The 21,457-nt window shown below is 63.5% G+C and overlaps 1 protein-coding gene across 1 annotated transcript in view; it reads left to right on the top strand.

The window, feature by feature from the left end:
- TSNARE1 (t-SNARE domain containing 1) overlaps positions 1-21,457 on the top strand; it is an 87,719-nt gene that overhangs the window by 10,500 nt on the left and 55,762 nt on the right. The window contains 1 exon segment of the mRNA XM_059395265.1: positions 19,498-19,611. Coding sequence (XP_059251248.1) covers positions 19,530-19,611 — 82 coding nt within the window. The 5' untranslated portion in view covers positions 19,498-19,529.

Genomic DNA, 21,457 nt, shown 5'->3' with positions numbered 1-21,457 from the left:
GCGGTGTGCCCTGCGGATGCTTTCTCAGAATGGCTTCTGGGCCGGGGCCTTCGTGTTCTGGGCGTGGGGGGCTGGGCGCCCGTGGCAGGAATCCTTGGCCTCCACTCCTGCGGGTCCTGCAGCGGCCCCCGCACTGTCTCCTTGATGAAGTCCCAGAACCTAGGTCAGGTTCGGTGGGGTGAGGTTCGGAGCCGACGGCTAAAGGAAGAATTCTTTCTTCGTCGCTGGTGCAAAAAGGTGGTTTATTAAAGCACAGGGACAGGACCCGTGGGCAGGCGGAGATGCAGCTGCCCCGGGGTTGTGAGGGATGGCAGGTTATATACCCTGCGGTTGGGAGGTGCGGGGCCGGGGGCTTGCCCTTGTGGCTTGACCAATGTCGTCTTTAGGTCAGCCATTAACATCAAGATAGTTGGGAGATCCTTGGTGGGTGTTACGATCCTGCTGTCACTTACATTCCCTTCTACCTCAGCCTCCTCCAGTTTCGTTTATGGTGGGGAGGGAGACATGAGGGCTTCAGGAACCGAGAGTTATTTGCCTCCGGAAATCTGTGCTGGTGATAAGGGAACCTCCCTGTTTGTAGATCTCAGGACATCTGCAGAGCAAGGGAGACTGCTGTCCCGCAGGATTGCGACCCCTGCAAGTCAACTAGTTACCGTTGTACGGCGGTCAGGGGTGCCTGAGGAAGGCCACACAGATTACGGAGGGGAGCGGGTGCAGAGGGGGTGCGAGGCGCCAGCTTCTGCTGTCCTCAGCCAGCCTCCTGCTCCCTCATCCTCCCGACTCGGGGTGTCGCTGTGCGGGAGCCGCAGACCTGCTCTTCCTCCGGGTGGCATTGCTCCATTTCTGTCCTCAATGCTCCTTCTCTTTTCCTTTGTTCTCTGAGTTCTGCCCGCTCAGGGTTCCCTCTCTGAGCGAGGTCTCGTAGCTCTGCTTGGATGACTTCCTGTGTGGGGACACTTGCTACGTGTGTGTTTCCGGGTACACCCTCCTGCCCTGCTTCTGTTGGGCGGTGAGCGTCCCTCTCCTTTTGTTTTTGGTGCCAGACCCGAGCAACCACAGTCACTCCCAGTGCCGCGAAGCTGTTGCTCTGTGCCTGTGTCTGGGGGTTCATAGCTCTAGCTCCTACAGTTAGGTCCTCGACCTCTTTTTGCGTTGATTTTGTGTGTGGTGTTGGGTCAGCGTCACCTTCGTTTCTTTACACGTGGGTGTCTGGGGTCCCAGCACCACTTGTTGGAGACGTTCTCCTTTCCCTGCTGCATGGTCCCGGGGCCCTACTTGAATCATTCGGCCACATACGTGACGGGCTGTCTCTGGGCTCTCTGTCCGCCCCACGGTCCGTGTGTCCGTCTTTATGCCAACACCACAGTATCTCAATGGCTATAGCTTTACTGTAAGTTCTAAAATCAGGAATGTGATATCTCCAATTTTGCTATTTTTCAGTATTATTTTGGCAATTGAGAATTTATTGTTCATTTTGGAATGAAATTTTTTCCCCTGGATCAGCTCTTTGTAAGGGTCCTCCCTGCCCCCTTCTCAGAGACGCAGGGTGTGGGGAGCTAGCCGTGAGCAGCTTGTGGGCACAGACGGTTGTCCGTGGGGGAGCCTGTCCTGCGGGGGAGCCTGGCCCCAGTCCTCCTGAGAGCCTGTCCCGCAGGGAGCCCGTCCTCCTGAGAGGCCCGTCCTCCTGAGAGGCCGTCCCCAGAGAGCCCATCCTCCTGTCCCATGGACAGCCCATCCTGCAGGTGTTCCCATCCCCCAGAGAGCCCGTCCTCCCGAGAGTCTGTCCTGCGGGAGAGCCCGTCCCGAGGGAGAGCCTGTCTGGGCAGCTCTCTGTCAGCAGCTTCTTTCCTGCAGCCTGACTGACCTCTCGAGCCTTCTGACACCAGCCCTGCTTGTGCAGCTCTGTCCTCGGTGACGCAGGGTCAGTCTGGAGCACACAGGGAACGTATTTTGCAGGTGCTCTCTGAGACCGGCTGCTGCTCTCGGCACGCTGGTGCCTCCTTCTGCGAGGACCCCGCTGGCTTCACCTGCTCTCGGGAGCCTGTGCCTGTGTCGTGGGGCCTGCAGACTGTACATGTTTCCTACTTCCTCTGAATACAAAGTCTGAGCTTTTAAATTTCTTGTTTGATTACTTTGGGGGGTCATTCTTCTCATCATCTTAATGTGATTTCTAGAAGGAAGTAGAAAAAGCACGTATTCTGTGACGTGGGACTGTGAGAAAGGGCAGCAGGGCAGTGTGGTCCCGTGCCTGCTCTGGGCCTGGGGTTGGTGAGGGCTCCTCCACGCCCCTGCCCCCTCCTGCCCTGCAGGGCCGAGCCCAGGCTGGGGGAGAGGACTGGGACTGTTGCGTTCAGCACCGCGGACAGCTCCAGGGCATCCCACAGAAGCCCCTCACCCTCAACGGGGCCTCCATCCCTGGCAGCCTGTCCCCCCACAGGGATGTCTCCTCCCTGATGACCCCAGGGGCCAGGGCTGTCCTGGTGCTCATCACTGGCAGGCGGGTGTGCAGTCAGGGGTACCGCTGTGGGCGGGGCTGAGGGAGAGCTCTCTCACCAGGTGACCCCTCTGCGGTGGGTCTGCGTTTCCCGGTGCTGTGGGGAGCAGTAGGCTTTGGGGCCCTGGGCTGTGCTATGGCCTGCCCCCGGCCACCCTGCCGCCCCTGCCAGGTGGCGCCTCTCTGTGATTTAGCTCTGCTTTGGTCCCCTCCCCTCCACCTTCCCTGAGACCCTGCTGCTGCTCTTGCCCCTGTCCTGTGGTGAGGGTCCTCTCTCCCACGCTGCTAACCTGCTGGTGTCACTCCAGCTGCGCCCAGCCTCCCCGCCCTGAGTGCCACCGCACCCCTGCTGCGAGGGAGGAGCGGGTGTTTGTGGTCTGGGTGGTGGCCCGGTGACGACTGACTCCTGGAGGGCAGGTTCCTGTGGCTGGGGTGACGGCAGGTGGCAGGGCCAGGGGAGGCTTCCCGGTGGTCGGATGTGTGGCAGCCTTGGTAGGGTCACCCTGCTGTTGGTGCTGCTCCCAGCGCGGCAGACACGGGAGTGAAGCCACACCCGGACCCCTGCCACGTCGATGTGTTGGTGCTGTGAGTGATGGTGTCTGCGGGAGGAGCGCTCAGACCCGTGTCTCCTCCGCTCGCCTGCGTGGGGCTGAGTGCCCCAGCGCCCCGTATCCTTTCGTAAGGGAGAAGGTGTTCTGGGCCTGAGGTCGTAAGGGTGCGCTGTTAGGATTGAGGTTTCATGTATGTGCTTTGTCCTCTTTCCCTGCGACCGGGGGCTCAGCATCGCCGTCAGGCAGCCCCTCTGTGCCTGGCCCCACACGAGGGGACCTGGGGCTCTGCGGTCTCATGGAACATTCTCACTGGTGCCCGTGGTCATCCTTCCTTGCTGGCCTCCATGCAGAGAGCTGACCCCCAGGCCCAGTTGATCTCCAGCCTGATGAGCCCTCCCGATAGCTGCGGCCTGGTGGGCGGGGCAGCACGGACCCTGGCAGGACGTGGGACCCGGGTTTCTATCCCCCCTCGGCCCCTGACTGGGCTTCCTGGGCAAGATCCTGCCTCTCTGCGCCTCAGTTTCCCATCTGAAGTGTAACAGTCAAGGTTCCTTTCCCGTGGGTCTGAGGGTTAGATGGTGACCAGGTGGGCTGTGCCCAGGCAAAAGGGGGCCATGGTGCCCCCAGCCCTGTCCCCACCACCCACCCCTCCTGCAGCAGAAGTCTCCAGGTCTGAGCAGGACTGTGGCTTGTGGGTCTCGTGCAGCTGGGGGTGGCCGTCATCCCCACCCCGTGACTCAGGCTGTCTTCTTGCCTGTTTGCTGCTACCGTCCTGGGAGGGGGCTCAGTGGGCGGGGCAGACAGCTGGGTGGTGGGCAGATCCAGGCCTGGAAGCCTGGCCTCCTGAGGCCTCCCCAGAGAGTGGGGGGGGGGCAGAGGCGGCACAGCAGGCAGAGAGAGAGACGGGCGTGTGTGGCTGCCGCCCCGTGGCTGCCATCCTGACTGCCGCTTGGTGCCATCAGTGGCCGTGCTTCACCGTGGCCCGTCCTGGGCGCTGGTCTGGGAGGAGGCTGGGGTGCCTGCCTGGCGCCGGGTGTGATGTGGAGTCCAGGTTGCTATAGCAACACCCCGAGGTGCGCCACCGCTGCTCCCCCAGCTGGGCCTCCTCTGCCTCTGGCTTGCGGCGCACACGGGCATGTGGGGCTGAGCGTCTGGCCTGGGTGGGCGCCCAGGGGGGATGCAGAAGTGCGTTAGGGGGATGGGCTGAGAGTGGCTGAGAGTGCCTGCGGGCATGACCTGAGGCTCTGTGACTCAGGGTCTCCTTGGCCATATGCCCCTTAGCGAGGTGAGGGTGTGTGCCGAGGTCATCTGTGGGGGAGGGGACCTACTCCACCTGTGGCCGGCACCCCCCAAAGGAAACGGGAAAGTCAGAGTTGTGAGCCGCTCCTCTCTCGTGCCCCGCCCTTGGCAGGGGATCTGGGGTCCGGCCTGCCTGGGGCAGCCACCTGCTGTGGGAGAGGATGCCCGGCATCCACGTGTCTGTCGCCAGCAGCCAGTCTCTGGCCACACTCATGGGCCACCTTGGCAGACAGATGGCCAAGGGACCTGCTTCTGCGCAGTCCTGTGGGGGTCTTGGCCAAGTCTTACTCCTGAACTGCACAAACGGGAGCATGTGCCCAGGACCTGGGGGATGGCTGTGCCCGCCTCGTGGGGACGTCTGGGAAGGTCTCGTCTGGCCCGTCCCATCCCGTCAGGGTGGCTGTGTCTGTGCTGTACTGTGGGGAAAACCCCGCGGAGGAAGTGGAACAGAGCTGCTGCCCTCAGTCTCCTGCCTCTGCCTCCTTCCCCTCCTGTGAGAGCCATGCCTGCCACGGCCACCGCCCCTCCCTCCAGACACCCTGACCTGCACCTCACTCAGCCCCTCAGAAGTCGCCGGCCTCGACAGCAGAGGTCATAGGGTGTGGTAAGGAGAAGGCTCAGGGCCTGGGCCTGGGCGAGGGTTGGCTGCCTCGTGCTGACTCACAGCCCTGGTGTCCGGCTGTGGGTCAGTCACTCATCCGGACATTTCCTGAGTGGGCCAGGGGCTGGTGGTGCGGAGGTGGCTGCAATGGGCGCCGACCTTGGGCCGCCTGTGGCTGCAGGGGGCGGCACGGACAGTAGTGACGCCTGGGGACATAGGGGTGTTTGCCCAGTGCTCCAGGAGGAAGGGCTGGGGCCGGGCCAGGTTCCCTGGGCGCCCATGGGTGCCTCCCTCTGGCTCCTGTCTCCTGTGGGACAGAGAAGAGGCTCTTCAGACACAGGGAGGAAAAAGACTGGACCCGTCTCCCCCATCTGAGCGGCTTGCCCTTGTCGGGTGGTTCAGGGACTTGAATAGGCGAGGGTGGTCTAGGCTGGGTCTCTAGCCAGGGTCTTCTGGCCCTACGGAGCCACAGTGGCCTGTAGCCCTAGGGCTGGCGGCAGAGGCCAGTCTGCTCCTGGAGGGGAGGCTGGGTGGGGCCCCCAGGCTGCGGAGCCCGGCTGCCGACCTCTGTGGGGACTGGGAGGCCCGGCTGCCGACCTCTGTGGGACTGGGGGGCCCGGCTGCCGACCTCTGTGGGACTGGGGGGCCCGGCTGCTGACCTTGGTGTCGCTTCCATCTGTCCATGGCCCCTCTTCTGTCTGTAGTGCCCTGGGGGTGTTGGAGGCTCTTGGGGGACAAGGACATTCCGGGTTGGATGGACCTGTGACGTGTGGGTCTGTCCCTGAGAACCGAGTCAGGAAATGCAGGTTCAGGGCTCACCGTGTGCTCCAGCCAGGCTCATGTGCTGACTGAATCCAGGGTCAGCTGGGGCTCCTCCTGGGTTGGGCTGCGGCTGGCTGGGGTGACAGCCCCCTAGTGACCTAGGACCCGCCCGTGGCTCACCCGCCCACGGCCTCCTCTGCCCTGTCCCTCTACCGCAGCGACCGACTGGTTCTGTGACCGCCTCGGCGTGTCCTCACGCACCCCGCAGGGCCCAGTCGGCGCGGACGGGTCAGTGTTGGCACTCTCAGCCTTGTGCAGCCGTCACCACGCAGTCGCCCCGGGGTTTCATCCTTCGGGTAGAGCCCGGCCGCCGCCGTCACCCCCCACCCCTGCCCTGCATCCACTTGGCCGCCCCCGGTGTGCGCCTTGTCTGCATAGATGGGTCTGTCATGGACATTTCGTGCAAACGGAGTCCGCCGTGCAGGGGCCCATCTCTGCCAGCGGCACCGGCGGCCCGTCTTGGGGTGTCTCCCGGGATGACACTCAGCAGGTGGAGCTGCCCCTCCCAGTCTGTCATCGGCACAGCGATGGGGTTTGGGGTGCTGGAGCGGAGGCCCCGGCACGCACAGGCCTCACGGGTTCAGTTTGGAGCCTTTCGGCTGCCGTGTTCACCCGTGAAGTGGCCGCTGCCAGCCAGATTGAGCACGGGCTCCCCGGAAGGTCTCCCCGCCCCTTCTGGCCCCTGTGCCCCCTGGTGACCCCAGCAGCAGACGTGCGTGTCGTGTGTTCTAGACTCTCGGGTGTGTGGTGTCGTCCAATGTGACCTCCTCGTGGGCTGGTTTCCTGTGCGTGACCTGGCGTCCCTGTGTGTCGCGTCTCGGCAGGCCCTGTGTCCCTTGGGGGGATGGACGGGCAGGGGGTTGTCCTTTCTGTTGGGCTGAGTCTGGGCTGTTCTGTGCGTGGGAGTGACGACCGGGAGCGGGGGTGTCTTTCCACAGAACCATGCAGCAGGTGTCCCCGGCAGGGACTCCCACAAGCAGACCGCACTCCGCCCACACCTCGGGGTGACTGAAGGGAGCACGTCCGGCTTGGTTCTCTCTCCAGCTGGCCTGTCTCCCCGGTGGCTGAACGTGTACCGTCAAGGCTGTTGAGGGTCACGATGTCGTCCTCGGCCTTAGGGGCCCGTACACATGTGGCTCTTCGCCGTTGGGTGTCTTGGCTGTTTCTGGGTTGTGTTGTTTATTTTGCATGTTTCTGAGCAGCTCCCGTCCGACTGGCGGGCATGCAGGCGGGGTGCGGGCTGTGTCCTGCCGCCAGCATCCCAGCGCGCTGTCCCGGCCTTCCCGCTGCGCCCGGGCGCCCCAGGCTGCTCTTACGTGGCTCCTCCCGCAGGCGGGCCGTGCCCGTGTCTTCCTCGCAGCGACCGCGCCGTCCTCGCGTGTTCACGGCACCTCGAATGTGTTTAAAACTCATGTTGTATGAGTGCGTCGCATGCGAACGGGAGCAGCCTTTGTCCTGTTCGTGGCGCCTGTTTCTACGTGCTGGTTGTCTCCTGGTTCTGCCCGTGTTGCGTTTTAATTTACTAAAGCTTTTTGTTTGTTTGTCTGATGTGCTGCCAAATGTGCTTTCTCTGTGTGTATGTGACGTTGCGTTGCTGTCTTACTTCTGACTTGTTTTTCAATCTCAGCCTCCCGTCCACCTGGACCGTTCTGGTCGAGGCTGCGAGCTGGGGAACCGGCTGGTAGGTCTGTCCGAGCACCGGCTCCTGGAAGGGGTGGGGATGGGCTCTGGGTGGGAGGGCTCCTTCCTTAGAGCCTGTGTGAGCTCAGGTGAGGCTTCCACCCGCCTCGTGCGCCAGGTCCTTGCTGAGGGCTGTGTCTTGGGTGAGGCCCCGTGCGGTGGCCACATGGGTGAGCTCCTTGAAGCCCACTTGTCCTTGACCCCTGTCCTCGGCTGTGTCCCTGCCCAGCCCAGGTCCCGACGGGGGCGGCCGGAAGCTGCTGCTTCCCGGGGGGAGGTGGGCTTTCTGCCATGGGTGTCGGGGGTGGGTTCCTAAGTGTTCCTTTGGATCGGAAGCTCGTTGCCCCAAGGCTGTGGCCCCGGGGGTCCTGAATCTGGCAGCCCTTGGTCCTCGGCTTCTCCCCTCACCCTGCCCTTCGCCTGGGCCACCCGCGGGGTTCTCAGGGCTCCCTGCACAGAGCAGGCCTTCCTTGTGGGCAGACTGGGGACTGGGGACTCAGACCTGGTGGCACCTGCCATTTCCTGCCCCCCCATCCGGTAGAGGGAGCAGGTCCCAAGCGTCCCGCTGGGTGTCCCTCCTCCCTTTCTCTGTCCACGCCGTGCTCCGGTTGCTGTCTGCACCCGGGCCGGGGGGGACCGAGCTGCGTCTCCTGCTTTTAAGGCCCTGCTGTTCCTCCCGGGACGTGGACGGGCAGGCGCGGTGCTGTTTTTAGCGGGAATGACTTGACTCGTTCCTTTAAGGACCACGGCTTTGCGCGGCTGCCGAGTGCACTATCACAGACTGGGCAGTGGGCTTGGCCAGGAGGCATGGCCAGGACTGCCCAGTGGGCTGGCCCTGCGGCCGGCAGCTACCCGGCACATCCTGAAGGGCAGAGCCAGCTGCTGCCCACCCCAGGGCCTGCGGGTGCCCGTCTCCTCCTCCGCCAGCCCACCTTCCTCTTTCTCGCAGGCACTTAGCGGCCCAGGGGCGGGGGCAGGCCTACTGCCACCCATACGTGCACTGTGGTGGGGGTCCCCTTGCGGTCTGGCCTCTCTGTGCCCACTCGTGCCTCTTTCCCGCTGCAAACTGTTTTCACTGAGGGACCTGCGGGTCAGGGGTTTCCCACTTCTGAAGGGCTGTGCTTGGAAGCCGGGTTCCCGGCGGCCGGGCTGTGGTCTTCTAACGTGTCCCTGTCCGTGGATTTGGAGCTAACGCCCTGCTTTGCTGCGCTCAGCTGCCCATTCGCTGCAGACTGCAAAGGGCCGGCGGCCGTTTGATCCTGCTGGTTGCCCTCTCCTGCCTGCGTGACTCCTCCCTCCCTCCCTGTCGTCCGTCTGTCTGCCTGCTGGGGCCACAGTGCCTGCTGGGCTCCCTCGGCAGCGGGTCAGCCCAGGTCGTCCAGCTTCGGAGCCCCAGCCAGCGGGGCTGGGTTGTGTCCCCGCAGCTGCCCTCGACCCCTCCTTCGCCGCTGGCCCTTCTCCACCTCCCCCTGCCCTCCCGGCCCCGCCCCCGACACCCCTCCCCCTCAGGCCCACCCCCTCAGGCCGTCCTCCCTGGGCCCCGCCCTCCCTGGGCCCTGCCCTCCCGTCCCCCCCCACCAGGCCCGCCCCCTGGTGTCCCTGTGTCAGGGCAGACCCTGGCGCGGCCGAGGGGCTGGTGACGTGGTGACTCTCAGAACTGCTGCGTGGTGGTCTCGGGGTCTCCCGCTGTCACAGTTCCCGCCTGTCGCCAGCCCAGGCTCCTGCAGCAGCCGGGAGCAGGACCTGGGGGACCGTGGCCAAGGGGCAGCCCTGGCAGGAGCTCTGAAGTCCGCCCTGGCCTCCTCCTGGAGGGCAACCATGACTGCGTTGTCTTCACGCTCTTCTGGTGTCTTGGGCAAGTTGGGGGTCGGGTGGAATGTCGGGGGGTGGGGAGAGTCCTGGAGTCACGGCCCTCCCCTGCCTCCCTCCTGGGTTGGGTGTTGGCTCCCCTTCCTACTCGTGTGAGCCTGGCCCAGCGGGGCCTTGGGCTCCCAGGGCCCTTAAGACGGCGGCGCTGTGCCATGACGGGCTGGGGCATCCGAGCAGGCCCCAGCGGGGTCTGCGCCCTGTGGCCGCTTCGGAGACCAGAGGGTGCTCCTCCCAGGGACCCGGTCCTGGGCCTGCCCTCCGCTCTCTTTTCTTCTCGTGGCACCGCACCCCGGCTGGGCTGGGGGAAAGTGCCAGGAAGAAGGTGGGGGTCCGAGTGGCTGGGCGGCCCGAAGGAGCAGAGGAGGGGAGCAAAGCAGGGAGAAACCAGACGCAGGGGTGGGGCCGGGCCCTGACGAGCCCACCGGACCAGCTGAGCCGGGGAGGTGGCCCAGTGAGGACAGTGGGAGGACATTCCACGGAGCCAGTGTCCTCCCTGAGTGTCCCTGGGCGGCAGGGCCATGGGCAGCGCCTGGTCTCGGAGGCCTGGGGGAGGAGGGGGCTGGGGGCCCATCCTGTGGGTGGCCTTTCCTTTCGCAACCTTTGGGTGTTGTGTCCTGCTTGGGAAACTCTCCGCACATGGCTAGAGGAGCTCACCGTTTCATTTCCGCAGACCCTTTGAGCTTGCACCCAGATAGCCACGGGCCATTAGGAACGTGTTCTTTTTACTGGGGTGGGCCTGGACCTCTCTGTCGTCCCCCACGGCAACCAGATGTCCCAGCGCTGCTTATCAGATGGTCCTGCTTTGGTTGGGGACGCCCCATTCCTTACCTGGCCGCTCTGTTTTCAGACGTCCTCATTCCACTGGTGTATGTTTTCGTGCAGAGTTTCAGCTGTAGAAGATTTCCGGTGGTTGTGGGGAGAGATTTCGCATGCCTGGAAGTTCGGTTTGGAATGAGCGTTCTGTGGTTTTCGGTCTGTGCACAGAGTTGTGTGTCCACCGTCACTCTCCAGTTCCAGAACATTCCCGCCAGCCTAAAAGAAACGGCACACCCCGAGTGGTCCGTCCCCAGACCCCTCTGCCCCTAGCCTCTGGCAGCCTCCTGCTGCCTGTTCGCGCAGATCTGCTTCTTCGGGACGTGCCTGGAAAGTGGAATCGCACATGCGTCGTTTCCGTGTCAGACCCCCTCAGTCCACAGGATGTGCTCCAGACCCGCGCGTGTCGCCGCCTGGGCCAGCGCTCCCTTCTTGGGGACGTCGCGGGTCTGGGGAGAGCGGTCCCTTCTGCGAGTCTGTTTGCCCTCGTCCTGGCTCTCGTCAGTCCTGTGGTTTCCCGCGGGACCTCCCCGCCAGCCTGCCCCGCTCTGGAAGGATGCTTGCTGGTGGTGTTATCGGGGTGGAGAAGGCACGTCTTCATGAGGTCCGAGAGCTGGGGCTGGCTCTTTGTCGTCGTGGGTCGTTCTAAGGTTTCCCGTGACCGGTGCTTCCTGTCTGCCTCCACGTGCGCGGAAGTCGGTTCCCACGTGTGCGGGCTTCGTCGTTGCCGCTGCGAATGGGGTTTCTCTGCCCGCCTGGCCTCCTGCCGGGCGTCGGTGTGTGCAGAGGCTGCTGTTCTCTGTGAGCCCCTCGCTGGCTGCTCTGCCCACAGCTCGGACTCACGGCGTCCCGTGTGCATTTGGCGAGTGTGCCGTTGAGCCAGTGGCCACGAGGGACCGTTGCTTCCAGCCCTCTGTCGTCTTGCGATGACCCCTGCTGTCCAGTGGCCCTGGCCGCTGCCTCCAGAGCAGAGTTGGGCGGTGCTGGGTGTGGAGGTGCCCAGGCCACCTTCTGGACCTTTTATCTAACTGGTATTGATTTCATCATTTCTAGAAAGTTCTTCAGCGCTTGCATCAGAAATGTGGTTGGCGCCTGTGGGGAGCCTGTAAGTCTTTGCCTTTGGTCCGTTAGTTGTGTGGTCTGTTGGGCTGGTGGACTTCTGGACAGCAGACATGCCTCGCGTTCCTGGGACAATACGGAGCGGGGTTCTGAGTTTTGTCTTTGAGGGTTCTGTTTGGTGCTCTTGCGTCCATGCCGAAGCTGTTTGCCATTTGTGTTTGGACGGCGCTTCTCGGGCTTGGAGACGGGTGCTACACACGCTTCCTTACAAAGCGTCAGGATGCCTCCCTCACCACCGGCAACCCGGAATGCTCGTCGGAGCGCTGGGGATGTGGCAGGACCCCCGCACCGCCATCTGGCCCTGGTGTCGCTGCGGGTGGCTTCGCGGTAACTGTTTCTGTTTCTTCTCTCTGGGTTCGTCTGTTTAGGCTGCCTCCCGTGGGTCGCTTTCGGCAGACTGCGCTTTCCTAAGACGGAACCCCTTTCCTCGGGGTTTGACAACTGATTTGCACAGGGATTTGCAAGTGGGGCCTTAGGCTGCCTTAACCTGAGCTCTGGCTCCGGGCGACTCTTCCCTCGGAACGTTCCAGGTTGCACACGCGTGCTTCCACTCTCTCTGCTTGAGTGCGCTCGCTCCCGGGCCGTCGTCTTCGTGAGTGTGTTTTAGGAAACTGGATTTTGCTTTGTAAGTTAGGGCTGCTGCTTTCTGTCTTCTGCCATGTTAATGCTTACGTTTATTTGTGTTGTTTCTTTTCTTTGGTTGCCCTTGGATTAGTGTGTTGTTTCTCTTGAACTTTTTTAAAGCATAGGTATATTCATTAAAGAATCTTGGGCTGTGAGTGACGGAAAACCGGACTGAGCTCGTGGGAAGGGGCATGTGGGGGATGCGGCGGGTCTGGGGAATGGCCGTGTTCCCGCACAGCCCCCTCGGCGTGGCCTCCTGGCGTGCGAGCTGCTTCGGGCTCCCGGGCTGTGATGACAGACGGCAGGGCCGCGGCTGCTCCCAGCCGAGGGCACATGGGTGACGGCCACCCAAGCAGACGCCGTTCCCAGGCGCTGCCCTCCGCGCTCAGAGCCCCTGTGGGGCAGGCGTTGAGCGAGCTGCTCTCAGAAGACGGTGCCGCGTGCCTTTTCCTACAGCTTCCAGCTGAGAAATGCGTTTGCTTTCACCTTTTGTCACGAGACACGTAGCGTTACGAATTTCCTCTGATCGCTGCTTTCAGGGTACCTGATCACCATTCTTATGCAGGGTTTTCACTTTTGGGGTTTTTATTTTTTTTTTAGAATTCTCTTAATTTTAGTATTTTTTTCTTTTTTCCCCTAAGAGTTGTTTAGTGGCTTGTGCTTAAAATGGGAGGGACTTCTTAGTTTTAGGAAGCATTTAAACTGTGCCCGTGCTGACGCGGGACCTTCATCCCCACGTCTCGAGCGCCCGTCCACGGACACAGGGCGCCTTTGCTCGCCTTTTGTTCAAGACACACTCAGTCCTCTGTGTTCAGATCCTGTACCTTCCGGACAGACTTACTTCTAGAGTTTAAAAAAGTCTGCAGTGAGTTTTAATTTTATTTTTAACTTAATATTTTTGGACACAGTAATTTTAGATTAAACAAGAGTCCCCAGATTAGCGGGCGCGCTGCGCGTGCCACAGCCCCCTTCCCCGCAGTGGCTCGTCCTTCCGCGCGTCCGTGTGCACACGCACGTGTTTCCTTCTGCATGGCTTGACCGGGAGCTGCAGCCGCGATGCTCCCGGGTCCTGGGCTTGGTGGCCTCTCACACAGGCACAGTGCGGGGATGCCGTCGGGAAGGTAACACGGATGCGACACTCTCGTCTCAGGGTCGTGTTCGTGTCCACGGGGCAGAGCTTGTGAGCGGCCGTGCAGGGGCCAAGCTGGCAGGTCACTAATGTCACACACACGCAGTCTGCTGAGCACGGAGTTCACATGCACCTCCAAGCTCCCGTCGGGGCAGAGGTGATGCTGGGGTGAGGGAGGGGTGAGGGCAAGGCTCGTGGTCCGGCAGGAAGACCCCCGTGAGGTGGACCTGAGCCCAGAGCCTGCTGCCGAGAGAGGGCTGGGGAGGGGTGGGCGGGAGCCGCTGCCACGACCGGGGTCGATGGGCGGTGGCCGCTCTGAGATCCTGCCTGTGCCTGTGATTTGGAAGAAGTCACTTTCTCTCTCTGAGTTTGGTTTTCTTATATTAAAAATGTTTGATTAGATCTGGGCGTCCCCAGCCCGGGGGATTCCACCCCTCCGCGAGCCCATGATCGCCGCCCGGCCTTCTTCGCGGCCCCTGCAACCACACACGCAGCCCAGATGTTTTCCATGTGTCGGTCCTGTCTTGCTGTCCGGTGTGACCAGCCTTGGCCCCAAGTCTGGTGACGTCGAGGCCTTCATCCAGGCTCTCAGGCTGGTTTGGCTTTCAAGCACCCCACGTGGCCGACGCGTGTCCGTGGGCCTGTCTGTGGGCCGCAGCCCTTGGAGGGAGGTGTGGGTCCAGATGGCGGCAGTCCCCCGACGGCTTTCGCAAGGCTGACTCGTGGAGTCCACGCGGCCCTCCCATCATCAGGCAGCCTGGGCCGCTCGGCCGCCCGGAGCTGCGGGGGTGGGACCGGGCATCCCCGTGGGCTCACCGTGCCCTCCTTGGGGCAGCGCTGTGGTCTCTAAGCAACGCAGCCCTGGGCCTCCCGGGGTTGGCGGCTGGGCCCGGGGGAGCCGTGCCGGGCGGTGCGGGCTGCAGGTTTCCTCTCCGCGGGCCCCCAGGTGAGCAGACGGTGGTTCCCAGCAGGGGATCCGGGGGTGGGGGCGGCCAGCTTTCCTTCGGGAGCACCGCGTGTGTCTCCCCCTGCTGACACTCCGCACACGGGAGGCGCCGAGGAGCGCCTCTGTGTCGGCACTTCTCCGGGTGTGGGCTGCGTCCTGTGACTCTGCTCCAAGCCGGCTCTGCTCGCTCTGGTTGGGTGGGTGAGACGGAAAGGACACTGAGCTGCAGAGCAGCAGAACAAGCCCGTGGTCGGGGCTGTGGCCTGGCGGTGTGGCCCGAGGGGGCTCACCGTGTGTCTAGGGTGGGCCGGGATGGTGGGAGGGAGATGGCGAGGTTTTGCCTGAAAGCAGGGGTAGCCAGGGGTGTGGTTGTGCAAGGTGGGGAGGAAAGGCAGGGCAGGGGGCGCAGGGGGAGCCCTGGGGCTGGTGCCGGGCAGAGGGGGGAGGACTCGGGTGAAGGACAGCAGCCCAGGCCAGAGCACAGGCCGGAGGGCCAGGTCGCCAGGGCTGCTGGCAGGGCAGGTTTGTGTGGCCGCGTGCTTGGGGTGAAGGTCCACATGATGGCGTGTCACCCCTCCTTGTCTGTGCCCAGCTGGAGCAGGAGGTCCCCGAGGGCACTGTGTGATGCTGATTTTGCTGTGTCTCCTTCACGGTGCAGGTCAGGTCCACTGGACCAAGGCCGAGATGAACTGATTCATTCCTCACTCTGGTCCTCTGAGGGCCGGGCAGCGCCCATGTTACAGATGAGAAACGGACCCCCCCCCCGGGAAGGACCTGCTTTCCATCTTTGGGGTCCCCTTCAGCTTGCAGGAAGCAGGGTCTGTTCTAGGGCACCCCAGTCTAGAAAATACTGTTCTGTGTCTGCTGCCAGGAGGTTCATCCGTAGTCTCCGGAATTCACTGCCTCTGAGCACCCCAGGCCGATGGAGGAAAGCTGCAGGCAGGGGCGTGTCCTGCTTGGGAGCCCGTCTGGGGCAGAAGCGGCCCTGTCTCAGCGCTGGCCCCGGAGTCCAGGTCACTGGAGCTCAGCCTAGAGCTGTATCCGGGTGCTTCCTCCTGACCGGGGTCCAGTGACGTCCTGCTGTCCGTCTGACTTCCTCCTGGGCCAAGGGGCTTTGTTCTGGGGGCAGGGCTGCGTTGCTGGGGCGTTCCCTGGCACCTTCGCTTCCTCTGCTGCCCAAAGAGCAGGATTTGGGCCGTGCCAGGACTGTTGGCCCCCTCCAGGCTGCTGCTGGCAGGGGGCGCGGGGAGGTGGCCGGGGAAGAGCCTGGCGCCAGCCCCGGGGGCACAGGGCTGGAGGAGGCTGGCCAGCCTGGCTCAAGGAAGCTGCCCAGTGGGAGGCCTCCTTGGGAGCTGACCTTGTTCCTGTGGCCTCTGGCCTACCCCTCTGGGGCGGTCCAGGGCTATTCCTGGGCACTGCAGCCCGGCGGCATCTGTCCCGCCCTCCGGCCGGGCCCTCATGCCGCTTCTGCCCAGCCGGGCCACCAGTGGCTCCAACTTCCTTTGTCCAGCTGCCCCTCCCTTCTCATCTGGCTCTGCCCGCAGCCCGCCCTCGCTCGCAGGGGAGCCGGGCCGTGAACTGCTGTGGCTGGGTGGGCGGGAGCAGCGTGGAGGAAGCAGCTGGCACAGCCCAGGCACGGGGCACCTGGGGAGCCTTGGGGCGAGCCTGTGGCCCTTCGCTCTCTGCCGGTGCCGGGCCCCCCAGGGGCTCGGGGCGCCGAGTGGCCGGCTGGGCCGGGCAGGCAGCAGGCAGGGGCTGGGTGCTGGCGTTTCGTGTTTCTGTTCCCCAAGTTGGGGTGCCTCTCCGTGGCTCGGGCCGTGGGCCACCTCTATCTCCCACACAGCCTGGACATGGGCTCTGGGCACAGCAAAATGGATCGCAAGTCAGACGGGTGGCGGCTGGAAGTCTTCTGTCCCTCCTGCCTCCATAGACCAGCCACTCATTGCCCTTCCCGTGCCCAGACGCCGCTGAGGGCAGCCGCCTCGGCCCCTCTGTCCCTTTCTTCTGCCCACCCTCCTGTGCTGGGCGCATGGAGACCTCTTGGGCTGCGAGAGCCCCTAGTGCTGTGCCCCCGGCCTCTGTCACTTCCTGCTGTCGGTGCTGGTCCTGTGGTGTGCGTGCCGCCCTCCCGTCCTTGGGCTGTGCTGCGCGTCTCCCTTCAAAGCCGGGTGGCCAGCTCCTTCCTGCTTCCGCGCGGATGTGGCTTGAGCTGCTTCCTCGGGGGCTACCAGACCCGCCCTGTCCAGGTTCTTGCCCCCAGGTCCCCCGGCCCCTGCGCCCTCCCGTTGGAGCCCTCATCATGGGATACTCTGGCTGACCCCCAACTAACATTCATGTCCCCAAGGCCAGGACGAGGCCACCGCGTTCACACTGGACACGGTGGACACAGGGTGTACCTGCCGAGTTGTGCCCCGGCCTCCCAGGTGCCCGCCTGGGCTCCTCGTCGCCCCTCCAGAACAACACGGCCTCTCTGGGGCCACCCGGCCGACATCAGAGGAGGGTGCTGGGTCCCCGTCTGGGCAAGCCGGTCAAGGCGGACACCCCCGCAGCCTGCTGCTGTTTCCAGACTCCTCTTTCTGGATGATAGTCTCACTGGAGTTTTAGAATGAAGCTTTGGTGTGTCAAGATGAATCACGTCTGAAGTTTGGAGGAAAAACGAGCCCTTCGCGGTCGTTTGACACAAAGCAGCCGTTCCTTTCTCCTTCCCGAGTTAGCTGCGTCTGAGCCCGCAGACCTGCGGACGGCAGGTGCTGCCCTCGGTCCTGGGCTCCGTCCGTCACTGCTGTTGCCCACCTGGCCTGTCGGCGTGCAGGGTGAGGACTCACGTGTGCGTTCACGCACGCGCTCGCACACACGCGCTCACACACGCGCGCACGTGCAGACCCGCACACACGCGTTTACGCACACGCATGCGCTCACACACACGCTTCCACACACACACGCACGTGCAGACCCGCACACACACAGCTCCTGAGCCCACATGTCCCCACATGCTGGAGCACTTGCGCACGCACACCCGAGCACACGCACGTTCGTCCGCTGCCCCTCGCTCCCCTGGACGCCCTCCAGGCTGCACCGTCCGTGGCAGGTGGAGGAGGCCTTCCCTGAGGACAGAACGCCGGGGGCCGGATCGCGCGGTGAGCCTGGATCGTTCTCCCTTCCCGCTCACTGCGATCCCCGGAGCCTGGCCGTGGCCCGATGCCGCCGTCTTCCTCTCTCCCCGAGGGAGTCTCTCTGGAACCTTCGGCCACCGCGCCAGCCGGTCCCTCCCCCAGCTCGGGCACAGCGTCTGCCCCGGGCTCTCCCCTTGTTCCTGCTGCCGGCGGCCCCAGCTGTTTCCGGGATCACCTGTGCTGGGCGGGGCACGGCCTGCGTCCTCCCCCGGAAGGACAGGGAAGGGCCGATCTCTGTCTGGAAGCGTCTTCTGTGCCGCTTGGGGCCGCCGAGGTTTTGGTGCTGTCTTTGTGGGCCGTGTACCCTGCAGGGCAGGCCCCTCCCAGTGCTCCGTGGCCATGAGCTCTGGGTCGTGCGTCCCCTTCCCTGGGCGTGTTTGTGTCCCCACGGTTGCTGTCCCCCCGACGTGGCGGCACAGTTGGTCCTGGCCGGTTGGTCTTTCCGCTCCCTCGGCGGGTGGCGTCCCCCACGCAGTGCCAGCCCCTCCCACTGAGCTCCACACTTCCGCGCCCACCACGCCCTTGCTCAGAGCCTGGCTGTGTGTTTTCTGGGCGCCGACAGCGGCCTAATGGGGGTTGGGCAGCGCCTCCTGTCTCCGGGGATGGGGGCGAGGGGCCGTGCCCTGAGATCACGGGCACCAGGGTCGCCCTGCCGGATCCCAAGCCCTTCTCTGCCGGCTGCCAGCCGCATGGCCTTGGGTGCCCTATCCCGCGTGCCTCAGTGTCCTCGTCTGCGTGTGAGGCAGCAGCGGGGTCTCCTTTCAGTCTCCGTGCGGACGGGGTGTGGGCCTGTGTAGGGCGTGTGGGACGTGCGGGCCTGTGCCTGGGGCTCCGCGTGCCCGCTGCAGGCTACCCCTTGACTCCGTCCTTCCCGGGTCTGCTTTCTCCACGTTGCGTCCCCCGAGTCCTGGGCTCCGTCTCCTCATCTGATGTGTTCCCCGTGCGGCCCAGGCAGGCGGGTGCCTGGGACCCGTGGAAGGAACACCACGTGCTTTCCCCAGGGGTCCCCAGAGTGTGCAGACTCTGGGCATCCCTGGGGGTCCCCGAGTCCCTGTCGGGTCCGCAGCAGCCCCTGCAGACAACTCCCCTCTGTGCGGCCAGATTCTGTCCTACGCTCGGGCCAGTGTCCCGTCACAGCTGACCGGAAGCAGGCGTGAGAACCAGCGCGTCTGTCGAGCCGCTCACAGAGTCGCCAAGAAGCAGACGCTCTGGCTCTTCACACCGAATGGTTTTGTCCGGGAGAATGCGGCTCTGTTCCGTAAAGATGTCAATTTAATGTGTAATGGGTTTCTTGTCACTTTGAAGCAGAGTAATATATCTTAAAAACGTCTTTTTAATTTCTCATGTAGTGAATGTTGGCAGATGTTACCCATGTAAGCCATAGTTCTCTGGGGTTCTGGGTGAGTCCTAGCCGCGGGGGTGCAGGCTCCCACCGACCCCGGGGACTTGGGCCTGCTTCCTGCCGCCCCCGAGCTCACCGGGGTCCGGCTGAGTGGAACCGCGGCTTGCAGGTGCGGAGAGCCCTGCCCAGCCCGCTGGGAGCGCTGCGTGAGCCGCGTGGCGTCGGGAACGTGTGGCCTGTCAGGCAGACACTGGGCGAGTCCCTGTGCTTCTAGTGGCCTCCGTGCAGACACCCAGAAAACCAGTGACCCTGGAGGGCCCCAGGGGTCCTTGTCCAGCTGGAGACGTCCCTTCTCCGCCATCCTGGAGCCATAGTTCGCTGGCGGAGGCGATCCCGTGTGTGGGATGCGAGCCGTCTCCGGCAGGGATGGCTGGGGTCGTGCTCAGGCGCCGGGACAGGCGGTGGTTTCTGTGCCCACCATCAGTGTGTGTCACCCGCTCTGTATGGCCGGCCTGGGGGCAGGTCCTCTCAGTACCCTGGCTTTGTGGATGAGGACCTTGAGGCCGGGGATGGTCATTGTCTTGTCGCAGCTCCGTAGGGACTGTGTCAAGGTGATTTCAGCCCCGGCAGCCTGTCCCTGGCCATCTGCTGTCTTGTGTGGCTCAGAAGGACTGAGCTGGAGCGGTGGGGGGCAGGTGCTCAAGCCCTGGGTTCTCAGCTCAGTGGGGGTGGGCGTCTGCAGGGGAGAGCACGGGGCCCTGGGGCTCTGCTTGGGACCACCACAGTCTTTGAGAGGTTATTCCCAGTGCTGTCCCCACACAGGACTGTGGGACAAGGGGGCACCTTGAAGGGGCTCAGTGGGGCCACTGCCTGGGCCCGGGAGGAGCCCAGCTGAGCTGAGATGTGGGCCTGGGGCCGCCTGGGGTGAGGAGGAAGTGGCGCGGGCTGGTGGGTGGGCGGGCAGGGGCCCGAGTGCTCCCTGAACCTGAGCACTAACTGCTGTCCTCCGTCCCCACCCGGGTTTGTCTCCTCCAGCTCTGCGGGAAGGCCCTGCTCTCGGTGAGAAGATGTCCTACGGATCCGTCGCTGGCAGTGGTGGCCCGGGGAGCCCTTTCGGGGGACCCTCCAGACAAGGCTATCAACCCCTAGGTAATGACAGCGGCTCGCAGTGCTGGCGGCGGGTGGGGGGCAGGTGGCAGTGGGTGGGTCTCTGCTGGCGTGACGGCAGCAGGGGTAGGTGGGTTCTTTCGCACTCACGTTGCCTGTGGCTAGGGGTGAGCGACCCCAGCCTTGGCTGGGGTGGGGTTGTGCGTGTTGGGCTGGGTCAGCAGCATGGGAGGCTTTTCTGGGTACGGCTGCCCTGCCGAGGGGGGCAGACTTGGTGTCTGAGGTCCTCCTGGCACCAAGCCAGCCCTCCATGGAGGTACTGAGCTGCTCTAGAGGTGCCCAGGGGTTTGGCCGCTGGCAGAGCGGATGGACGGCTTGGCCTGGTCTCCCTAATGACCGTGGGGTGCAGGCCTTAATTTTGCAAATCCAGAGGAGGAAACCGAGGCTTGTGGGGCCGGGGAGGCACCATGCTTCTGGCACAGGACAGAATAGCACTAAGTTGCCTGCCCTCTCCGCAGATGCCCTTGCCCCGAGGGCCGTGTTGGGGGCTTCCTTGCTGTTTTCTTGGGTTTAGCTGACCCGGCTCTGTCCCCACACCACACCTTGCTGGCTTTGCGCATCTCAGAACTTTGTTTATGGAACCCCAGGATTTGTCTTATCGGCTGTTTGCTAGTTCGGCTCCCGAGTCCCTGATGCTGTGAGTCGCTGTTCCCTTCTGTTTTCCTTCTCCGTGGCTGCGTGGCACCTGTTCTGGTCCACGTGTGAGGGCCACTGAGCGTGGGTGGCCCGTGGCAGTGGGGGGGGCTGTTGGCACTGCCTGGGATGCCCTTGGCGTCCTGGGCTCACCCGCGGAGTGGGGGCCGGTGTTGGAGGGTGAGTGTGTGCAGTCCGAGGGCCGGCGTGGTCTCCTCGGGCTTTCATCTACATTTCTGTGGCGACCACTGGCGTGGACCCATTGATCCTCCAGCGGACTCCCGTTTGCCATCATCTTACTGACTCGCCAGGTTTCCTGACGTGCTCTGGAAGAGCAACCCTTGTCTGCTCGCCCTGCGTCTCTTCAGTTGGCTTCTCGGTGTGGCACCTGCTGGGGAGTGTGCGTTCCTGGGGCGCGGAGTTCTCCTTTGGGGCTCGCTTGAGTGTGCCCATCTCTTCTGACTGGTCTGCGACCCTGTCCGGTGTGATGAATCCTACAGGAGAGGACCCTGTGTCTCGTGTACTCTCCTCAGACGCTGATGGGACTGTGTCCGTCTGTGGGCCTGTCCTCACTGTCCCCGGGCTTTGATCTTTGTGGGGTGGCGTGTGGGGAGGCGGAACCATGACCCCATGTCTCTCTCTCATCCACACGTGGTCCTGGGACTGTTTATTCAAAGTGCCGTCCCCTTCCGACAGAGCCGCAGGGTCGGAGCTCTGCGTTGACGGGCGTTCCCGTGTAGGTTCTCCCGGTCCGTTTTTCCTTTCCTGTGCAAAATCCCGCCTTAATTTTCCGAGTCCGCATTTCTGATGATTTTCACAGCAGGCGGCTCTACTTGTCTTCCCTCGGACAGGTCTCGGGTGTTTGCTCAGAACACGCATTTCAGCATCCCTTGTCAGGCTTGGAGTTTGGGCTGCGGCCGCCGTGCGTCCGCGGCGTGAACGTGGCGGGGACCAGCGTCCGTCCTGTTCGTGGGCTCCCAATTCCACGAGCACATGTGTCTCTTTCTCGAATCTTCTGTCACGGTTTTCAGTCAAGGTTTATAACTTTCATTATAAAGACTTTATATATCCTTTATTGAGTTTAACAAAAAACCCCGCCACATTTCTTGCTATTAGAAGAGGTACCGCTCGAGCATTACACGTTCCAAATCTTCGTGGCTGGTACACGTGTGCGACGATTGGTTTTTTTAAAAAA

Source organism: Mustela nigripes, chromosome 3 (assembly GCF_022355385.1).
Source record: "Mustela nigripes isolate SB6536 chromosome 3, MUSNIG.SB6536, whole genome shotgun sequence".
Classification (NCBI taxonomy): Eukaryota; Metazoa; Chordata; class Mammalia; order Carnivora; family Mustelidae; genus Mustela; species Mustela nigripes.
The sequence above is the reverse complement of the archived record's forward strand: the minus strand, read 5'-3'. Positions and strand labels throughout refer to the sequence as shown.